This window comes from Anopheles coustani, chromosome 3, assembly GCF_943734705.1.
Source record: "Anopheles coustani chromosome 3, idAnoCousDA_361_x.2, whole genome shotgun sequence".
In the NCBI taxonomy this organism is placed as follows: Eukaryota; Metazoa; Arthropoda; class Insecta; order Diptera; family Culicidae; genus Anopheles; species Anopheles coustani.
In genome coordinates this window covers 35438891-35460902 of record NC_071288.1, presented here as the reverse complement: position 1 = coordinate 35460902, position 22012 = coordinate 35438891, and the positions used below count along the sequence as shown (strand labels likewise).

At 45.6% G+C, this 22012-nt stretch overlaps 1 protein-coding gene across 1 annotated transcript in view; it reads left to right on the top strand.

Annotated features, from left to right (window-relative positions):
• The first annotated feature begins 825 nt into the window (after window positions 1-825).
• Window positions 826-22012, top strand: part of LOC131271889 (uncharacterized) — a 36002-nt gene continuing 14815 nt past the window's right edge. Inside the window, exon 1 of the mRNA XM_058273456.1 lies at window positions 826-2817. Coding sequence (XP_058129439.1) covers window positions 826-2817 — 1992 coding nt within the window. The remainder of the gene's footprint in view (window positions 2818-22012) is intronic.

The following is a 22012-nucleotide window of genomic DNA, read 5'->3' as shown; positions in this document are numbered from 1 at the left end:
CTTTGCGTGTCAATATTTGAATGAATTATGAACCAGGATAAACATTAGGCACTCGGTACTCGAACAAATGAAGAAAACATGCTGAAGAAGCATCAATACGACCTGCCTGTTCCAATTAAATTTAATAATTCTGATAAATTTGACAATTTATCCCAATTTGCTGAAAAAATACGTCACCCACCTATCATAATTATGATACAGTTGAAAAGAAACATTTAGATAATGTTAAAATACTTACAATGATACAACAATCCTATAATTTATGCTTACAATTGCTATGAACAAGTTTGAAAAACTGTGGTGAGGGATGTCCTGTCCGTGAGCACCGTGTGTAGCAACTCATAAAGATAATTTCTAATATCTTGGTAAGAGTTGGCATACTTGGCATATTGCATATTTTCAGGCTATTTTACTACGAAATGTTATGGGTTTCTTGGTTGGAGCTATCATGTGAATTTCTTGAAAAGATATCGAAGAATTTGTATGTAGAAAAGTAAAGAAAATGATTTAAAACATAAAATAACTTGAGCAATATAATGCTACACCTGGGTTGTGATTGTTTGCCTTCCAGTTGCATAGTGGCACGCCCCCTTCTGATGCGATTTCCGTATGTCTTTTTTTCCGCAGATTCCGGTTCCCGTTGTTGACTAATCGAAAGGCAATGAGCTCGTGCAAGGTAGCTCGTACCCTTCAGCGGAGGCGTCAGTGAGAAAAAAGGAAGTGACTAAAGTTCACCGGAACGGTGACAAGGATGAGTCGCGCGTTCGTCATAGCAACTGATAGGCGCACCCGAGCAGCACACCCTTAAGTCCCCTAATGCTGGCAATGGCCAACAGGTGCCCGCGATCAACACTTTGGCCGCCCAACGCAACATCATCCCCCGTCGTACCACCAGCGGCCGCGGCAAGTGCAACGTCAGGCGAAACCTCAAGGCCTCCGCAGGCGCAGGCGGCGGTGGGATCGACCCGAACCGGCGGTACCGTTGTGTACGGCCTCATTGGAAAGTTTGAATGCACCAGCACCGACGGCTCCGCTGACGTCAAAGTGACTGCAAACAGTTGTCGAGATAGCGATAGTGGTCTTATCAGCGGTTGTCGCATCGCTCGTGGGGCGGACCACGGCGGGGGAGCCCTAGTTGACGGGTTCCGGCAACGGCCGAGTGGCAACCGTAACGAATGTTGCGATAAGACGCACCCGACCGGTATGGGCGGTGGTGGGACGGGTGGCCGAGCGCTGGACGAACGTTCCGGAGAAATGCCAGAAATGGATGCAAGTGTACACAGGGCCCGAAAGAGGCAACGCAAGACGGTCGTCTACAGCCGCCTTTGTCTTGGCGATGCGTTAATGTTGGACGGGGCCAGTGAGTGGCTGCGGCCGGACCTTCGGAAGTCTAGCCGGATGGCCGAGGGCCCGGAGGAAAATTCCACTCGAAGCGTAACTTTGGGTGGCCCGTCGGAAGTGATCCGCTTTCCGTGCGTCGAGCGACTGATCGAACTGTACGCAAATATCATCCGCCAGAAGGAGGCTGAAGTGCAAAGATTTATGAGCAGTATTGTGAGGGATGGCGATAAAAGTCGATTAGATAAGGTCGGGTCGCGGGTGGACGGGCGGGTGTGGGGTTGGAGCGAACTCCAGCAAGGTGACATACGCGAGGAGCGCGCACTACCTGCGTCAGTATCACTGGAGTCGTTGCCATCGACGACGACAACGACAGCGAAGGCGAAGGCGAAGACGGTTCCGCTGGGTACAGAGTTGGAGCGTGTCAGTAAGCACGCCAGTCCGGAATTACCCATCGACGAGGTGGAACGTACGGAAAACCCTAGCCCGGACGCGCAATCGGATGAAGGTTGGCGAAGCAGCACTCAGCAAAGTCCTTACGGTTCAAGCGACGAAGAGGATCGTTTACAGGCGCTCGCAGGACAGGATCGGCGTGTGGTGAGCAACGAACAGAACGGCCCTGGAGACCGAGATTCCACCGAAACCATGAAGAACCGCGACAAGGTAACCCGCTCGGCAAGCTCGGACTCCGCGCTGGGCCTGGACGATGATCTCAGTCAGCAGGAGCAACAACAGATGATCGCCAACGTGGGCAAGGTACGCCGGTTGACCCTCGGGGTGTCCGACATCCCGCTTCGATCGGCCCTGCTGCCCGTTCCAGAGCCGACGACCCTACCCAGTCTGACGACACCCTCCGGGGAACACTGCCCGACGGTGGTGCGCAGCAAGATGATCCTGGAGGCTCAGGTGATAGAGCTTCCTCTGGCGGGCGACTCAGAACAGCATCAGCAGCTCGGCTGCCCATCGAGTACCTCGGTTTCGCGCCGCGAGTCCGCCCAAAGTTACGTCAGCGAAACGGGGGATGGCGTACGCTACGTCCGCACGCCGTCGGTCGTCGTGTCGGACTACTCGGACGACACGATGTGCGGCATCACGCTGGAGGAGATCGAGTACTTCCGGCGCCACCGGCTACGCCGCGGCTCGGCTGACTGCGAGTCCGACATCAGTGCGGCCTCGTCCTGCAGCAACCTGAACTACTGCGGTTCGTCCATCAGCGCACTCGAGGGCTGCGACTACCAATGTGGTCTTCGGACGCCGGAACGCAAGGTGTCCGACTGTTCCACCTGCTCCACCGTCAGCTGTGATGATGACGAGGGTTACTCCGTCGTCCGATCCAAGCTGGCCAACCTCGCGCTACCGGCGGCAGCGGGAACGCCGATGCCAGGCTCGGTTCCACTCACCGCAGCTGACTGCAACGTCCCGGAGCGGAAGTCGTCCGCCCCGGAGGAGGTGGACGTGCGAATCTGCAGCAAAAAGAAGGTTAGTCACACGAAGACAAACGCATGCCAGCACCGGCTGGCGTAGGTGGTTAGTTTGTAAGTTGCGCTTCCCCTAGATCTCTGGACTTCCGCCGGTGGAGACACGTGTAGATTTGTACGAACTATTTTTAACTGAATAATAAACTCAAACAACAACCTCGTAACCTGCACCCAGTCAGCTGACCGTGCCGCGATAAGCGGCCTCCCTTTTACGAACCGAACGAAACCCCCGGTGGATTGGCGGAGCAAAGGGAAGGGCGTCCCGGGTCGAGGGGAAATCAGGGCTCGATCGAGGCGTAGCGGCCACTCCACTGATTATGCGGTCGATCGTTTTACTCTCTTTTTTACACTCGCGCGCTGACTACGACGTATCGGTCCGTTTTTATTTCACCTCGGTACGCTTTTGCTTCCCCTATCGTTCAGTTTCCCGTGTTCCCGTGATGGGCTACCTAATCAGTAAATCGACGGGCCGTGTCGCCGTCCGCCGATTGACGTCATGGGCCGCGAGGTAAACAGAAATACGGCGAACCGTGGGTTGGCGCACGATTGATGCCGGGAGGTGGAATATTTATGTCAATTAAACGGGTCGTTCCGGAGGAAGCGGCTTTGTTTGGGAATGGGCCTCGTTCGTGACATCACACCGTCGGCAGAGCTCTGGCGGCTACTTCTCCTTCAGTTTCCCAAACTTTTACGCCACTCTAAGCTGTAGCTGATCGCTTCTGCCTAATGGTGTAAGTAACTGGCGACTCTGGTTGAGGTTTGTGCGATGCGTTTCAATCGAAGATCAATTAAATCATCCTTTCATATTCTTGGAAATAAAAACATACGATCGAGTCTTCGTTCTTTGGTTTCATCCTATTTTTGTTTTTTAATATTTTCCGATGAACTTTAAGTCATTTGTTCGGTGCATAATTTTCATCTTGAAAATGCCAGAGATTTTGATTGTTATCATCAAGCCAGAGTTTCTCAATGCTTTTTTCAGAGCGATAAATTTATTTTATTTAGTTTTTTCTCATTCATTATTATGCCATCTAGTATTTATGCCAAGAAAATAAAAATTCATTTCTCTGTTATTTGTTTAAAACCCCGGGTAGTTTTTGGAGTGTTCATTTAAATTAACTGATTATTGGGTAGTCGTATCAGAAGAATTTTGCAGAAGAAAAAAAAACAGTAAGTTTGTAGGTTAGTGAAGGTGTGAAAGATTTGATATGATGGCTAGAATATGTTGGAAAACACTCTCAAAAAATGGTATTCGGTCTGAAGTACAGAAAAACGGAATCTCCCATGCAAAATGTATGGACTACAAATGTAGATCGGTTGAAGGGTTGCATAGGTAACTTTGGTTACTCAGGTAAACGTTAAAATATGCTCAACGATACTTGAAGCATACGATATGTACGGCAGCCATTTCTAGCATTTAATTATTATTGTGAATATTCTTGTCCTTGAAGCTCATTCCATTTGATGACGTGTTCCTTATGGTTAAGAAAATTTATTTCATTTGCCAATTAAATTTATTTGTTTTTAGTACCTTTGTTTAAAATCTTATCTTGTTTAGTTGTTTTTCCTTACTTTGATTTTGTGTCACAATGTAAATTTCTTAGCGGATGAGAATCTCTGCTTTATGACATGATTGTTTCATAATCAAACTCATTGCAAACAGTGACGTTAAGCCTCAACGCAGAACTATATTCTTGTATTTCTTCATCGTCATCTTATCAGGGTGTAATAAAATGAAATTGCCAGTATGCTTCGGTTTTTTCCACTTACATCAACGCAAGATTCCCACGCCAAACGTTTTCTTCCACCTTCTGCTCGTGTCGGAAGTTTCATTCCTGTTCGCCGGTGCGTTTGTACTACCCCGGTTTACATTGTGTTGTATACGGTGTGCCTGTGTTCCATTTGAAGTGCACTCTTCTCCGAGATGGTCTCGTAAGTTCCGTCCGGCACTTGCTCCACAGCGGCGCTCGGTAGAAGTTTGTCTATGCTAATGTGCCGCCGTAAAGACCGACTGAGATCAACACACATGCACATACAAACATGCCGAGTCATAATGTTTAGACAAGAGACAAACGTGCACAAAACAGGAAGCAAATGGACTTCCACGCCGTGACCCCGGGCTCCCGCGTAGTGCACGTTGAAACCCCACCGATCGAAGGCAGTTTCGGGGCGGTATGTTTTCTTGCCAGCATTAAGTTCGTTCCCATGCGGCAAAGGCGGGGAATTGTTTTTCAGTGAAGTATGAAAAAACGAACCCCAAAGCCAGACAATATCGTGCACGAGAGTCTGACCGTGCTGCTAATTGTTTGTATCGAAAGTGAGAAGCCAAGCATCGTGCGGCGGGCTTTAGGCATCGGCGATATAAAACCCACCGCCGAGCAGTGGGGCCACTTCTTTCGATCGTCGACCACTCTCCGGGGGAATGCCCGTCAGTTCCACCGCCACCAGCATCCACACGTACGTCGGGTGGCAAACCGCCGCCGTCTTCACAGCCGACGGATGCTTGAGCTGGTGGTCGGACCGGGGAATGACGTCAATGGGCGCACTGGTTTACGATGGGCTGCACACAACGGGCTTCGAATTCGGCCCATCAAGTGGTGTTTGATTGAGGCCCCTGGCCGGGGCCGCGGGGTGGCCAGACGTGAAGACGGGGGGCTTAAGGGGGCTTTATCGTAGCGCAACAACTTAATGACCGACTCGCACAGTGAAGAGACTGTAACGGTAGGTAGGGGCTTTGGTACTCGGAATATGTGGGCTCGGCGCAATCGACCCGCACCAGCAGTAACTTGTAAGTGGCTGGGTATGTCCTCAATGGGCGATGAAGTTCTCTTATTCAATTGACACGCCCAATGACAGCAAAGGAAGAACCATTCTGTCGCTCTAGAATCCCCAATTTTGGACAGTGGGAACACGGCCAATCCTTGGTGAAGAACTCGAGCAAACATGTTTGCGTACAGATGCTTGTTGTTATCACGCTTTAAATAGACCCGGTAGGAAGGTTGTTTTGGTTCGAAAGTTTCCGCGCATTAGCTACTCGGTTGGGCAGCCCATTTGTTACGGTGTGCGATAAAACGGACAGGTTCCAGCTCACTGGGACCGGCATGTTGACTCGCGTTACATTGTACACCCCCGAGGCAGCTCCTGGATGCCGCTTGGTGCTTGGTTTACAATCTCGCGCACGGTACCTTTCCTCCGGCAAGTCTCTCCTGGCTGCCCATTTTCGGCGACGTTATCAGCTAATTTTTCTAGCGGGTTTTATCACTGCCCAGCGCGTTATCTGTACCAGTTTGGCTAGGAATCATTGCGAAAGAAACGATCGGGTGCGTACCGAACATACATGTCACCGTCTAATTACGATGCGATTTTTGACAGACACTTTCTTGCCCAAGACTGGCTCAAATGATAGCAAAATTCGAAGTCATTAAACTCAACCATTGGGTTGTAACAATAACAAAGATTGGAATCAGTTCAATACACGGGTATAGCAATGTGCACTGATGGTCAACCAATTGTTGGACTTTCTAGTCAATCGTGTCGTGTATAATCGATGATTTCAGCCTTTCCTTCGGGATGTTTTCTTTCCCATAGAAAGGGTGCGAAAGAAAAAGGAGAAAGCAAAACGGTGATGACGCAAGCAAACGAGCAAGCCACTGAAGAACCCCGTAGAGATTATAAAATTAGATTGGGTCGATCTGACTGGCGATTTGTTTCAGGGATTCACTCCTGTTGGATATTGACGTCAGCATTGCAGTGATTGACTTCATTTGTTGGATTACCAAGAAAATGGTTCACAGTTTTACTACTGTAAAGGTTAACGAAGCTTAGTGAACCGCACGAATATAAAGCTGAAATATGATTTGAGGCACGAACAGATAACGGCTTGCGTCATGTTGGCCGGGTTTGATAGTTGAACAGACATTAAAAGTAAGTAAAATATGTTTGTTTTGTTTCATACGCTCATGAAGTCATGTGATATTGAATAATATTCGCTAGACATAATCTGAAATATTCATCCAAAATTGCCTATTTTCGTATTTCATCATTCACTAGATGGTATGAAGGAAACAAAACTGTTTAAAAACCAAAAAATTCTAGGAGCCAATCTTCAGCGAAATTTGTTTTTGATTTTGTTTTATGACACTGCCTAATGTTTGTAGATTTCTTAAATTATTTAAATGGAATCAAAAGCGTAGAAGGCTGATGTTATTTGTTTGATTTGATGCTACTGTTTCTACCATTTATGTTAGTGAATACCGTGAAAATATCAACAAAGTGCCAGAACAATATGAATCATATTTATAAAATTGTTACAATAATTCATAAGCTATACTGTTCAAATAAACTGTATATTACAAGTGTTTCAAAAACATATTATTTTCCAGAGTTTCAGCACAGATTTTGTAATATTTTTGTTTTGTCTTTTTATGAAAATTGACTTAAACAATTAAAACGGTGGTTTGCCAGGTTAATTTAATTTAAATGCTAAATGAAATTGACTATGAAGTCCTTGAAAAGTCTGTAGCATAAGGAGGGAAATCAATGTTAAACGTTTGAAAATTTGAATTATAATGATATATAGCAAATTGGTATATAACTTACAAGATAATCTTAGAAATAAAAATAAAAGTAAATAAATACATTTCCTGTTCGGGCACAGAAGGTTTAACGGTTTGTCAAACGTACTGTTTTCAAATTAGACTCCTTCACGAAAGACAAGGAAATTGCATACTTTCAGGAGTTGAGTGAAGCTTTCGATTGAAAAATTTCACTCATATCACATGAACACCTATAATCTATAGGTTGACAAATTTTATGAACACCGAGAAACATTTATTTATAATTTGTAGGATCGAAGCAAACGAAGAGTTTAAATATTTTTATTAGGACGCCAAAATGGGTCGAAACTTTATTCGTCCAACCGTCACTACGCACTTTCTTCTGCACAGCGTGTATTGATTGTTGAATAAAAAAATCATTGAAGCATTTATTATATTTTTTTAACTATTTTTCTTTCAGGTAATTACAACGGGCAGTATCATGCATGGCCACAATAAAAAGGTTCGTGGCTTGCGTTACGGTTGTCGGTCATTGAAGTCTTTTGTATGTGAGAAGACAAAAAGCTGACTCATCAAGGGCCGGAGAAAAGTTATACGTATGCAGTGTGTGTACCGTAAGTAGGGTTTCGGTTGAATGTTATTGAAGGGTCGTAATGCACAATTTATACAAATTTATTGCATGAATATGATTGCTAAGATAATCGTACCAATGTATGGTACCGTTGCAAAAATGGGTCACCGTGAGTAAATCAAAAGAATAAAAACTACTAAAAGCAGACCGAATTTTCACATAGTGCTTTAAAAATAAATTCCAGCGAATTGGTTGAGAGCATATTCCTAGGCGTTCGACTGTGGTGAAAAATGATAAATGGATCGTGGCTGTACTAAACAGGTTCACAAAACATGATTTGACTGAGTGCGAACCCCCAAGAGGGATATATTTTCAATCTGTCACGAATTACCGTAAGAAATTGGGGATATAAGAAATCTTAACCACATAGTTGACGAAGCCAGTGCGCCTCCATTGTTTCTTTAATCAATGGTGGGTCCCATTGGTTGGTATTTTTCTTCCCGGTCAAACAGATTTGAAACCTCTCCTTCACTCACTGGAGCCGATTGTGAACACGGCACGGTTTAATGCTCGGGCTGAGACAATTAATCTTCCGGCTAATGAAACTCCCGAAAGTGACTGCCAACATTAATGGGCTTGATTAATCAAATTAACTTGATCATACTAAACGGCTCAGTTTTTTCGTTATTGTTTATTTCGGTTCACCCTTTAGCGCATGGCCGTGCTAGTTTTGCACTTTCGATGTCGATCGCAGATCGTGCGATATTTATTATCCTTGGCCACTGTCTGGCACTATTAGCAAACCGATCGCGTATGGTTTATTTTATTTATTTAGTTTTAATTTTTTTCGGTTCATGTTTGACACCGGCAAAGCCAATTCCATACACACAAGAACTGAGTGTTTCGTTAGGATCATAGGTTAAGAAGGGTTTTCGGTTTGTTTTACTTTTCCTCATATGAAGAATAAACAATTTGAGTATGTCGGTATATTTTTGAAGATTGATCTCTGTCTTTCTGTGAAGGTCCTTCGTAGTTACAAACGCAATGACAACAAAACAAACGAACACACGAACCGCGAGAGCGTTCAAAAATGATCGCAACACAAGGAGGGGAGCTTTCGGAGAGAACTTCGTAGGGCACTTCGTATGAGGATAAATATCGTGGTGCTCCCCAGTGTGACCTGAAAAGGGAGACAACACCTTTTGGAGGCCGAGAAAATGAGCGAGAAAACCGAAAGCTTGCGATCTGTTGCCGCGAGGATCGACGTTGCTGGATGCTGCTAAGGTCCGACAGTTGCCATCGAACTGTCGCCCAGTATTGAGGTGATTTCGCGTTCGTTGATCGGATTTCGGCAGCACTTTGCGGTCCAGTGTATCGTGTGATTGTGCACAGCAAACCGTGTTCGCGGTGTGTGACGTTCGAGAATCGTTTGTTTTGGGTACGCTGACCCTTATGCGCCCTGTTGTGTGGTGCGTCGTGTTTCCATTATGGTCGTTTCTCTCATTTCGATCGATCCATCCTGCCGCAATGGCTATGAGGATGCGGCATTTTTCGTTGGTGCTTGTTGACTCTTCGTTTGTTTCTTTCCCGCTGGTTGTTCTCTGGCTTCAGCCTCAGGTTCCCCAACGGTGCCCGATCGACGTCCGATTAAATTGTAACAGTTTGACCGGGATCGCTGCGCCGCCATGACTGTGCCTCGGTCGGTTTCAGTGCTGTGTGCGGCAGCTGGCAACTGCACCTCCGCCGTGACGTAACGGCGGACAAATTGAAACAGATTTAGTGATTAGCCGTCGGTTTGTACGTGTGCGTGCGTGCTAGTGTGCTCAGTCCGGACAGGGTCGGGTCCTACGAGGTGCTTTCTCCCGCGCGAAGGGTCCAAACGCCGATAACCCAACCCGTGGCTGAGCGGGCGTCCTGCTTCATCATTCTCACCGTGTCCACTCCATCCATCCATCGTCTCCAGTCCCCACCGTTCCTCACCCGACTGCCACAAGCAAGCAATGCAATCGCGCATTCGATATAGCGTCTTTATTTGAACCTGTCGATCGTGTGTGATCGTAATAATCAATTTACATTTATGAAACATATCAACCAGTTTTTTCTCCCTCTGATTGATTTTGATCCTCACCGGCGGTAATGTAGTGGTGTTCCGTGGCGTGCCGTGCCGTGTTGTGTGTGTGGCTGGCGGAGAATGCGGTCCCGGTGCGGATCCGACTGCACGCTACACACGATCGAGAGATTCCTAAAACAGGCCGATGATGAATGCTACAAATTGTTGACATGCCTGCCGGGCGCGCTGCATATGCGTGTGGTGCTAGAAAAAGGTGGTGCAGCACCTAGGTTTTTCTTTCTCATACTTATTCTTCGCCTTACGTGCCTCATTCCTCCATTGCCTTCCATTTTGCCAACTTATGCGTCTTGCGCGGTCGCCGTAAGATGGTTGGATGGTGCGGCGCTCATTAGGGACGCTTTGTATGCGTTCATGTGGTGCTGTCCTATTGAATCACAGGCAGTCTTTCGTACCTTTCGTGCTCAGATGTATGTACGGACGTCATCTAATGCTATCCGGTCGTAGAACGATCTCACAGTTTTGAGTGCTATCATGTTTCAGGTTCATATTAGCAAATGCTTGACAAAATGTGTGTTGGAGCGTCACCTTCACGCATGAGATACCAATTAAAACATTTATGTTGTTTGAGTTTTCCAACTGATGCTGTGGCGATACTCAAATCGAGGGAAATCAGTATCAAAAGATGAACAAATCGATATTTTATAACTTATTTTTCTACGTATTTTTATACATAGCGAATAAAAGGCAAATATGATCAAGGCTTTACACACTCTTGAATTTGCCAATATTCACATTTGGAATGCAGTAACACCATATTTTATAAGCAGGAAAATAAATGCCTAGGCTAGCTATTCCAAAGTTTATTTGTAAATGCAGGTTTTTCACTGAGTCACCGAGAATTTTAATGTTTCAAAGAGGCTTGTGATTGCGTTCGTTCTAAACTTTATGCTACATGACAATTTCGCAATTATATGTTGTTTAAAATGTCAGTTAATCTACGGGAACCGCGTAATACTGATTTACCACTTTTGGTATTTTCGGTAGATATTTTTTTTTTAGTTCAAGGTAAGAAGCGTTTCTAAAAAATTATGTAAAGTTTTACTGGATCATTTTTTGATATGGTAATTGTTTTGGAAATAAATAACGCCAATGTTTGCTAGTCTTCAAAAACCTCATTCCTTGGCGTCGAGACACAATCGCATTGGTTTTATTAACATCTCTTCTAGATGCCAGTTACTGTAGATTTCGCATCTCACGCAGCACCTTAAAACCCGACGCGCACAAAAGGTCCCATTCAAATGCTGAAACCCTTTTTTCAGGGCGGACCAACTAGAGACACAACTAACTAGTCTCCCGACTGTGACTACGACGCAGCTCATTGTTTGCAAAGACTGGAAAAGACTGCCTTGTATCTGGTGAGACTTTGTGTTCCGCAACATCCCGACCTCTTGTGGAGCCCGAAGATCTAAACCCTCCGACCCTCAGTTCACTCCTCGCTGTCGCTCTCGAGGCACCCTTTTCCCCCCGGTGTTAGCATAACAAAAGCGTAACAAACAATCGGGTGAGTGCGTCACTGCGCAATGAGTAACCCGAAAATGGGACCAAGTGGTTTCCGTGTGCTGCCAAAATGTGTAAGATTGACTCCTATGCGCGGTTCAAGAACATAATGGCGGATGGAAAACAAACACAAGGACAAAGTCGTGCCTAAGTCGGCCGGGCGATGGTAGTTCGTGGAGGTTTTGTTATGGAGATGATACAGCAGGGGCTCACATTAATGAGTATATGTTAAACATTTGCTAAATGCATTTTTGGACTTTGTGTAGACGAACAATTTGATGCTGTTGTGGTGAACTATGTGTTCTAGAATTTTCTGTAACAAAGAGGTGTATTAATCGAAACACATTTGGACTAAAAGTATTTATTTCTTCTTTCTGAATTGGTTCAATTGGTAGCCATAAATACAAAAACAAGTGTTGTTTTGGTCTATTTCTCGATAGTTCGCTATAGTTACCGTTGGATATCAAAGATTGGCGTGCACCATAATCCGGCAAACTCGAACCGAACCATTTGGCCCAAACCTGGTCATTCATAACATACGCGCCCGAGCGACGCATCGAGCGAAAGCGTGAGATACGCCGAACCACCACCGGGACCAAGGGACACTCCTGAAACCCAAAACACTGTCCCCAAAAGCGGGTACGGCAGGGTAGACGGGTGGGTTCGAGGTGAGACGGAGCGTAATAGCGCGTGATCAGCGTTGATCATAAATCCTGAGCATAACGAAGCGTGGCGAAGCCCGAGTTCTTCGCCGATGTTGCCGATGCGTGGCCGTTGTGGTTGTCGTGAGACTCCGATACCTCCAAGGGCGTCCCAACAGATTGCGGGCGGTCGCCGGGTGATACGTCAGGGGTTTGGGACGTATTCAACCGCTCAAACTAGGCTGCAGAAGACCAGATTTAAAAGAAGCTAAAAAAAAGGAGCAACACCACCGATGCCAACCGACCGTTCGACAAATGCTTGAGATTGATTTTGTAACGTTTTTTTAGTCCCTTCTTAATAATCACCCCATTCTCCCCTCGTCCCCTTGAATGAACTGGTTGCAGCAGCGCCAGCAGCCCCTTCCCCATCAACCTGCCCTTAATATGCTTCCTTTCGGTCGCGGTCGAATCCGAAAGGCCCCGATTTCGCCCCGTCCGGAGAAGGGAGCGTGATTGATCGTAGCGCAATTCGATGGCTGACGAATTCGGTGGATGCAAATACGTACGCGGCGTGCCGGTGGAATAGGTGGTTTCATCACACCTCATCTCATGGGTCACGGGATAAATTATGCACAATTGTAATATCTGGTGAGGATTGGATCCCTATAGTTCGGTGGTGAGGAGTGTGACCCCGAATAGCCATACGATGCGGTTACGCTAAAATGGTGACTGACAGTCATATAATGACGAGTGAGGACGTAACGTTTGCTGCCCACCCGAATCATAGCGCACCGTACCGATGCAAAGGATCTTCTAAGACCCTACGGCACTTGTCAACTGCTCGTTCGGTAAGCCGCCCGTCCCGTGTGCAGACAAGTACCATGACGGCTATGCAAAATGACAGCCGAGAGGGAGCCCGCTGCAGCGGCGATATAACTGACACGCTAATTCCCTGCCGTTGCATGGGACACGCACTGCCAAGAGATCCGGCTAATGGATGGACTTTGATTTAGGCTTAATTTCAGGAATGCCCATATTCGGCCACGCTTCGGTACTTCGTCGGCTGGCTCGAGTGGGCTGGCTTTGGGGTGCCCGCAACGATGGAGTCGTAGGTATACTGCCCATCATAGATACCGGCTATTCCGAAGGCTAGCCTTGCTGCTGCTAGTGGCTGATGATGATGACGACCGCGAACGCCTTCAGGCGCACTCTGGTGCTGTAATTTGCCGAATAATTGCTCACACCTGATAAGCCCTTGCTGCCGGAGTGGGACTATTAATGTGGTGCCGAAATGGGCTTTTGGCACTCTTAATTCGGCGGCATCAATTAAAAACCTGACATCCCATACCGGTCCGGCGCATGGGAACGTTTACGATCGTGGCGCCTGTCGTGCCTGGTGGAGCGCGATTCGTCGCGTGCGTCAAGCGTTGAATTGGCGATAGGAGGAAGCAACGCCAATTCGGGGCGAAAAGGAAACAACGAAAAAAAAAAAACGTCAGCGAGAACACAGTAAACCGGCAGAGAATTAAAACTAAACGACTTTCCCAAAGCCGCTAATTACCATTTTGGTGACCGAGCGGGCAGACGAATGTCTACGACCGTCGAGGTAGTTTTATACGTTTGTGCTTTTCGTTTTTTTTTATCTCGCTACGTTCAGCTCGTCCATCCTGCCGGCGCGAACCACGAATCCCGCCATCGCCACGGAATGATCCTTTTCGCACCCATTTTGGGTCACACCGAACCGCGGCTAAAGGTTCACCCCTTTTTAGCGGCCATTTGTGCACTTATTTAATCCTAATTTGGTCATCCAGTGATGCGGTCGAACGCTGGGGTTGACGTCGCTTTTCGGCAAAAGCGTTTGGACAACGGAATTCACTGCATCCCCAGGTCGTAACTGCGTCGTTTTGGAGCGAGCTTTTTATATCAAGAGATCTGGAAGTGACGATTTTACCAAACGGTTGAAAGAATTTTTTTTGATTGATGCAAGCGAGGAACTTGCCTTTATTTATTGGTTTGCTAAACGGTCTCTTTAATAGATCAATTACAAAGTTCACGAAATCGATCGATCAGACTCGTAAATAGTCGACACTATCAACTCTTTCTATTTTTCTCCCCAGAAAACGACACGCTGAGGCCAAGACACACGGTTGATTGATCGATATATGTTTTTCCTAACGTAGTATGAGAGTTCGGAACCAAAAACCAGGACACAAGAAAACTCAAGGACCGTCAACGATGCAATATACAGCTGAAAACAGTCGCAACTGCACTACACCAAATTGTTGTGCAACGATTAACGTTTTATACCGTCCATTATTTTGCGCTCGTGCCGTTGCCATTTTCTTCTCGACGAATTTTTCCATCGGATCGAAGGGCCGAGATGGCAAAAATGATTAAATAAAGTTTGAACGCCGATTTGACGAATGAATACATTCGTAAAACGTCACTTTCTGTATCTTGTCGAATGTTTCCTTTTCGATACGGATGAAGCTGGCTCCCTCTCCTACCCTCCCCTCCCCTCCCCTTTCCTCTCCTCTTCGTCACAATACTATCAGCCTACGACATTCGTCGCATCAATCAATACAAATGGAATGACAACTTACTTTTTTCGCATCGATTGACCACTTACGGCAGCAGTTAGCGAAGCAGTTTACAGAACGATAAACACCCCAAATTAATTCTTTTACGATCCTTCATTTACCGGAATGTTTATTGATTTATTCACGTTCGGTATTAACAGTGCCTCCAAGGGGGGTAATTTCGTATTTAAACGGTGAACATATACGAGAGGGTTTGGAGAAAATTGAATGATTTTTGTGTGTAGATGATATGGGCTTCTGATTGAGATATTGAGTTATATCAAACAGATGAAGGAGAAAAATTGCATGTAGGAGTTATTACATACTTTTTTCTTTCGTTGTGTGTTCAAATAAGTAGCGAATAACCATGAAATTTGGATTGTGAAAATAAGTTAGATAATGTGGATCATTAGCGCATTTAACAAAAATGAATAAATGCCTTTATTTTACAAAAAATTGCAGTATAAATTAAATATTTATCTAAAATTTTGGTAAAAAACTTTTCTGGTCTTTTTCCTCTTTCTTTTTTTCTGTAGTAAAATAATTTTGAAACCACTCAAATTTTGATTGTTGAATAAAAGTATGAAATTTGCAAGTAATAACCTACATTTGTAAATTTATAGCTTGTTTGTGTGAATTTAAGCAAATAATGAAAGTTATGCGATTTGTTTGTATTACCAATATGTAAGTAAATAGCAATAAAGCAATATAGAAAAAAGCTTCACTTGTTTACATAATCCACGTAGGTACGAGGAAACTTTATCATATCTCGAAAGTAAACAAAAAGATTAATTATTGTTATCTCAGTTTAAAATGTATTTAAAAGGATAAAAATGCTTCAAAGCATTTGATTCATGAAGACCGACGTAAAACGATATGATGGAAAGGATATCAAGAAACGTTGGGTGTGACTCGTTTTGTTATTCTCTTAAAAATTGTGCTGTTGAAGAATGATAGTAATAAAAAGGATCAGTTAACCATACAAGCATTGTTTAAACTCCTTGTTTCGGCAGTGAAAGATATGAGTGATTCCAACCAACTTAAGCCATACTTTGTAACTGGAGCTCTGGTCCTTCAAAACAGATTACTCGACTTTGTTTGTTGTGTTCCGGCAAGGATTTTTTTCTCTTGGGTACATTACGTGCCCGACATTGTACTTTTCCCTCTACATTCGTTGCGACGATAATCCACTTTATTTCGACACTGCGGACCCTTTTCTCTTCGATGCCGTGCTCTGATACCGGAGCACGAGCGTATATCGATCGTTGCCGTACGATCGGACCACGAACCGTATCGTGTACCCGTCGCCACCGGCACCACCTCCGCCACCTTCGCCGGTCGGTGTTCGGCGTTGATTAATGGCTTTTTGATGAATTTGACATTTTGCAGCTGTCAACAGTGATTTTCACCGCGTTCGACTGGCCGATCGCTTGACGGCTCCATTCACTTTACGCCGAAGACGGTCGAGTACCATCGAGGCTGAGGCTTTTGGTGCAGTTAGCAGTTCCGGCCGGGATAGTGGGTCAGTCGGGATTTCGACGCACACTGAAGAAAAACAAGAAAACAGTCTGTTGCTGCATTCCTGTTTCCCAGCGTCGTACGTACTTTTCATTAGGCTACACTCCTGCTGTATATTAATGGGTTCCACCGAATCCGTCCGTCCGGTGTGTGACGCTTCAAGTTGTGCGGAAACTTCAGCCGGCGCTGGCATTCGGAGACAGCGATCCAGTGCATCCACGTGCATGATTGATGCACCGATGATGATTCGGCTGCAGTTTTTAACCTTCGATCTCACGCGCGATCGAAACGCTGCTTCAACTTGGTTCGAAGAATTTATAATTTATCGATGTTTTTCACGTACTTACGAAACAAAGACGACAAAAAAAACTACAACATTTAAAACGTTCCTCCGAACTGCGTCAGCGCACGGAACAAACAGCGAGTGGCGGGCGATAATTTTGTGGCTCCCTTGGCGCTGGGAAACGGGGGAAATTCTTAACCATCGGGAATGGCCTGCTTCGTCTTCTTTGATTTTTATGGGGGGGGGGGGGCCTTTTTCGTGGGCGCGCAAAAGTTGACCAGGGATCATAAACCCAAATTCGGCCCTTTGCGAAAAGGCGATTCAAAACGCACCGATCAAATTTCGCCGGAATGCGTAATGATGGTCGTAAATTATGATGGAACTGCACAAAATGTTCATAATTTCGTTATATATACGTATATATTAATAATTTTATTCTTCCTCGGCCTCGGCCGGTCCAACAATGCCGTTCGTTTTGTTTCGTTGGTCCTTGCATCGCCTGCTTGGTGTCAGAATGCGTTCTGCTCACCGGCCCACCGACTCGCCGGGGCCGAAATTCCTCTGGGGGGGCTTGTGCCACACGGTCGTGTCCGGGACCATGTTCGCGGCAACGACAACAACCGGCCGTAATGTCTTTAAAAGGGCATTCCGACCCGCTGCAGGTCCGATACGTGACCGTTTGGTCGGTTCGTTTTCCGCTTAATATGATAATCAAGACATTCTACCGCCCAAACCGCATTGGGATCGCTCCGGGCTCCGGGCGTCTGAGCCGGATTTTTGAGACAGGTTGATTTATTTTCGGTTCCGTACGGCGCACTCACCGTGTAACGATTCATCATATTCGCGGGGTTTGCTGGCGGCCGACGAAATTATGGCCGATGTGGCTGCCCGGTTGACGAAACCGGCAAACCAGACCCGTTGATGTATTCTACCAAAGGTGGAGAACAGGACGTGACACGGCGGGGACAACGTGCACGCAGGGAACGCAGAGGTTTACGATGCGCCATTTCATTACGGGCTCGGGGGCCAATTTTATTTGAAACCATAAACGACATTTTCACAGCTCACTAGGTGTACCGATGAAATTTATCGACATCGATAAACAATTGCAGCTCAGCGTGTTCATATTAATTTTTATCACTGTAACAGGTGGCGGAACAATCGCCCGTTGAAGCAAAACCGGAATAAATGCTTCAATGTTTGAGGCGCAAAAGAGGAGAAACAGGAATTTAAAAAATGGGAACAGTACACAAGAGCGTGTTAAATTTCCAAACTTCTACTAGCGGGAGCAGAAAAAAAGAAGGAAAACCCAAAACCTTGTCCGAAAAGGACATCGGGTCTCGCAATGGATCGCATCTGATAGCGATTTTGTCATAAGTGAGCGTAATGTTTCGTGCCGTAGATTTCGCGATTGTCCTAGTCCCAAACCGCGAACCTTCCAAGCGACCCTTCCTTGGGATCGTTTTTTTTTGTTTTACGCGGCAGAACGGGGGAAGGAATACTGGGTCCCTTCACCCCATCCGGGCGAACCCATCCCACCCGGGAACACGCACCGAACCGATGTGTTTGCAGTTTCGAGAGCAACTTTCGCGCGCCCGACGATCACTCCCGAGGCCCGATCGTCACGTGAGCGCGAGGGCCGTAAATTACATCAGTCAATTAAGTTTAAATAAACGAGTTAATTTAAAATACGACCGCGCAAGCGTGAGTGGGAGAAAGGTTGAGCAGGGGAGGGTAACGGGGGCAGAGTAGTTCATCGTGGTGTTGGAGGCCACGGTAATGGGTCGAAAGCCGGCGCGCGTCCCGCGGGGTGCATCCGTGCTTGTGAGTTGCGAACAAATTATGGGCAAATCGTTGTTTGCAATGGAATATTTATTGCATTTCACTGCACGGCACCGCGCGCGACGAGACACGGCTGGCGATGCGGGCGCGTATGGGGATGTTGTTTGTGCAGATGTTATAATTTTCTCGTGCATGTACGTGTGGACAAACCATTTGCGATCGGCCGGATAATGCTGGCAATTTGTTATGGATGCAGTAGTACGGCTCAGTGGGTCGATTGATTGCAGACCGCAAACAAAACATGAGAGGACATTTTGTTTACTCAAGCAAACTGTAATCCGAAGCGTGGGAATGCATTGGTTTCGTTCAAATAAAACTCAGATTTCATTTAATTACACTTATGTTATTGGAGTTTTTTTCGAAGTACGAGTTTCTTCGTTTACTTTTTACAAAAAAGCGTTTGCTTGTTTATCTCACGTTTTTTGAAAGTCTAAATTTTAATATTTTAATTTCATTTTTGAGTTTGCAAACGGTGTTTCTGTTTTTAAAATCTTAAATACCTTTGGGTTATTTGTCATTTTTAGCTAATCATACCCATCCCAACTGCTTATTTTGAAGTGAGGAGTCTTCAACATGTGTATTATTATATTAAAGTAATGTTGTACCTCCATCGAGATAGAGGGTTCCAGCCGCAAAACTGCGCACTAGTGCGGATCGTTAGCAGTGTACGAGGTTCCAGAAATAGGTTAGCGACAAGTAAGGTTATTCCGACCGCATGGTGGCAGTCAAAATGTAACAGGACATATGGCCTTAATAGCCGGTCCTTAACTCAATAGAGGTCCATGTCTCCAGGTTACGAAGGTCCAGGAAGCTGGATTCAAAAGCCGTGCTGGGGTAAATCCTCGCAGAAGAAGAAGAAGACGAAGAAGAAGTATAGTATATGGTTCTTAATTTACAGTACATTTAATCTCATTCTCTAGCTTCGGGATCTCTTTCAAAAGATTCTAAACCAGATTTTTCGTAGTTTAAAACGATGTGGATGTCTTACAATTTCTACTTAACATTTCACTATCTCATGTTGACAATTATAGAAGACGCGAAACATTTCTACATTGTATTTGATTGTCATGTTCCGAAGCGTCATAAGGTTCAAATGAAGATTCCTTCAGGCCCTGCTCAATCTGGCAGCCACACTGATAAGAAGTTCTCCGTTACGCGAACCATTTACATCAAGCGTGGCGCAACTGCAACGCCAGCTTATGTTTGCCGATGAATTATTCAGTGTGCGCAAGATGCGATTTAATGAAGAAAGACTTGCAAACACCGGCCTGCAGCGCGTCATATGTAGCCTTTATATGTATACTATCCGATGTGTGGCAAAGACCTGTGACGCACAAGAGGGTGCCATCTGTTATTCTCCGCGAGTTATCTTCGGCAATCGGATATAGCTGGCAACGTTTGAGTGCTCCATGCGCTTTCTTTCCACCATGTCCGTTCTTGGACCGATAGATTAAGATAAGACAACCACACTCCATTTGTGCTCGATCATCCGCTCAAAACGGCGTGCTGCTCTCGAGATGAATCGCAATTGGATGGAGGCTGGATTAATGCAGAACTTCACGATAAAAAAAAAACGATATCGGTATGCGAAATGTGCATCTCCGTGGGCAACGAACTTGGTGCCAAACGATTACGCTGTCACGCGCCGTTGTATCGATGAAGTTGACGCCACACCTTGGAGGATTCCTGTGCATCGCAAAACCTTGCCCCCATCCTCTCTACCGCAGGCGGGGCGTCCATGAGTTGCCTGCGTACGGTGTGTTCCGTTTGGATGTTCTGAATCGTCGCGTTTCATTATGAATTTTCCTCTCGTCGCGAACGGTATTCCGCGTCCCGGTACCGAGTACGTCTTTCAGCTTCGCAGAGAGTTAGTGGAAGTTAATCGTTACCCCACACTCGAGCGGGCCATCACGACTGAAAGCGGCCTGACTTCGCAATGACCATCAGTATCATCAAGCCATCATACCTCAGCCATCCACAGCCTCTTCGGAGCTGCAAGTTCGACGCGTCGATCCGATCAGCCTCATGGAATTCTCCAAATGCCTTCCGAATAGGCTCGTTTCAAATGGTAATGTTGGGAATGGAGACGATGCAATGCCGGTTTGCTGCGAGGTTGAGTAAATGGAATCTTCTCACGATCCATCCAAAGAAATGCTGTAGACTAGGAGCGGATCGTTTGTAGGACAACTCGCCTTGGGCCTTGGTAGCAACGATTGATGATCGATGATGAAATGATTTCTGAAAAAGTATCGATTTGCCATTTCCCTAGTGACGTGTTGCAACAGCCTTTCAACAAGCTCATCGTTAAACTCACGAGAGTCAAGTTGTTGGCGTACCTTAATGTATGTTTTATGAGCTGCGCATTTTTATGGACTTCAACGGGCTGCAAGTGGAGTTGAGTTAGCCACCTCCAAGCTGTTTGTAAACGCAGATTTATGTTTTTCTGCGATATCACACCTGCATCACGGCTGGCTTTAAATTACCTACCGAGAATCAGATCGGTGTGATAAGCCATAACGAGCCAGAGAAAAACTCCTCCCTGCAGTTGTGACAAGGTGCTAGAGGGCTTAATCATAGTCTGGGTGTGCTACCCCTACTGCTCTATAATACAGACAACACTAGAAATTAATTCATCCACAAGGGATGCACTAAGAAACGGACGACATAACATCAAGCCAGCGGCCGCAACCCTTTGGTCATATCTTGTCATTGATACAACTTTATTGTGTCCGTGATATTAGCGGCGCAAGGGGATGGGCAACAAACTACTTGTCTTCCCTCAAGTACCCAACTACTTGCTACCAAGGGGCCCGGTAAAAGGGGTAATTATAAATAATTATTATCATTCGCCTGATAATAAAACACCGATCGGCGAAGATAGCGCGGTCTATCATCTTTCTAGGATGCAAGAAATTGATATGATTAATAGATTGCTCTTGTTATTTCTTTTTTTTTCACATACTGCCTGTCCACTCGACATCTTCTTTTGCTTCGTCATTTCTTGTGGGCAGGTCCTGTTGGCATCGGGTGTAGATTCCCGATAAGATAAGTGCAACATGACAAGCATCATAACATCGATAAAAATGCATCCTTCATTGGTTTCCCTAAGGGTTCCGGACGGTGGACAATTTTTTCTCGGTACTCCATACTTATATCCTTTTACTATAGATATGTTTATTTTATATATGAATATATTTGGAAGAGTAATATGAAATGTACCCATACATATTTGAAGTTAAAAGTAAATTTTAATCCTCCATCAAACAAAATCTCAGCTATTATGAGTATGACATAAAGCTATGAGTATGATTTAATCTCTCTTGTACACATTCTCATGTTTGCTTCCATGCAGGCGGCAAACGGTATACCGTTCAGTCTCGCTTCAATCATTCCTATCGAACATGATGTAAACTGATGTTCTTGCTGGATGTTAGGAGTGTTCTACAACGGCTACTCGTGATAGACGCGCGATGGTCCCATGTCGAGGCGCCCGCCATCCAATCGCAAAAACACCACAAACTACATGAGAAACGCATTTGTGCGGGGTGTAGAAAAAAAACGACATCTCCGGGAACATA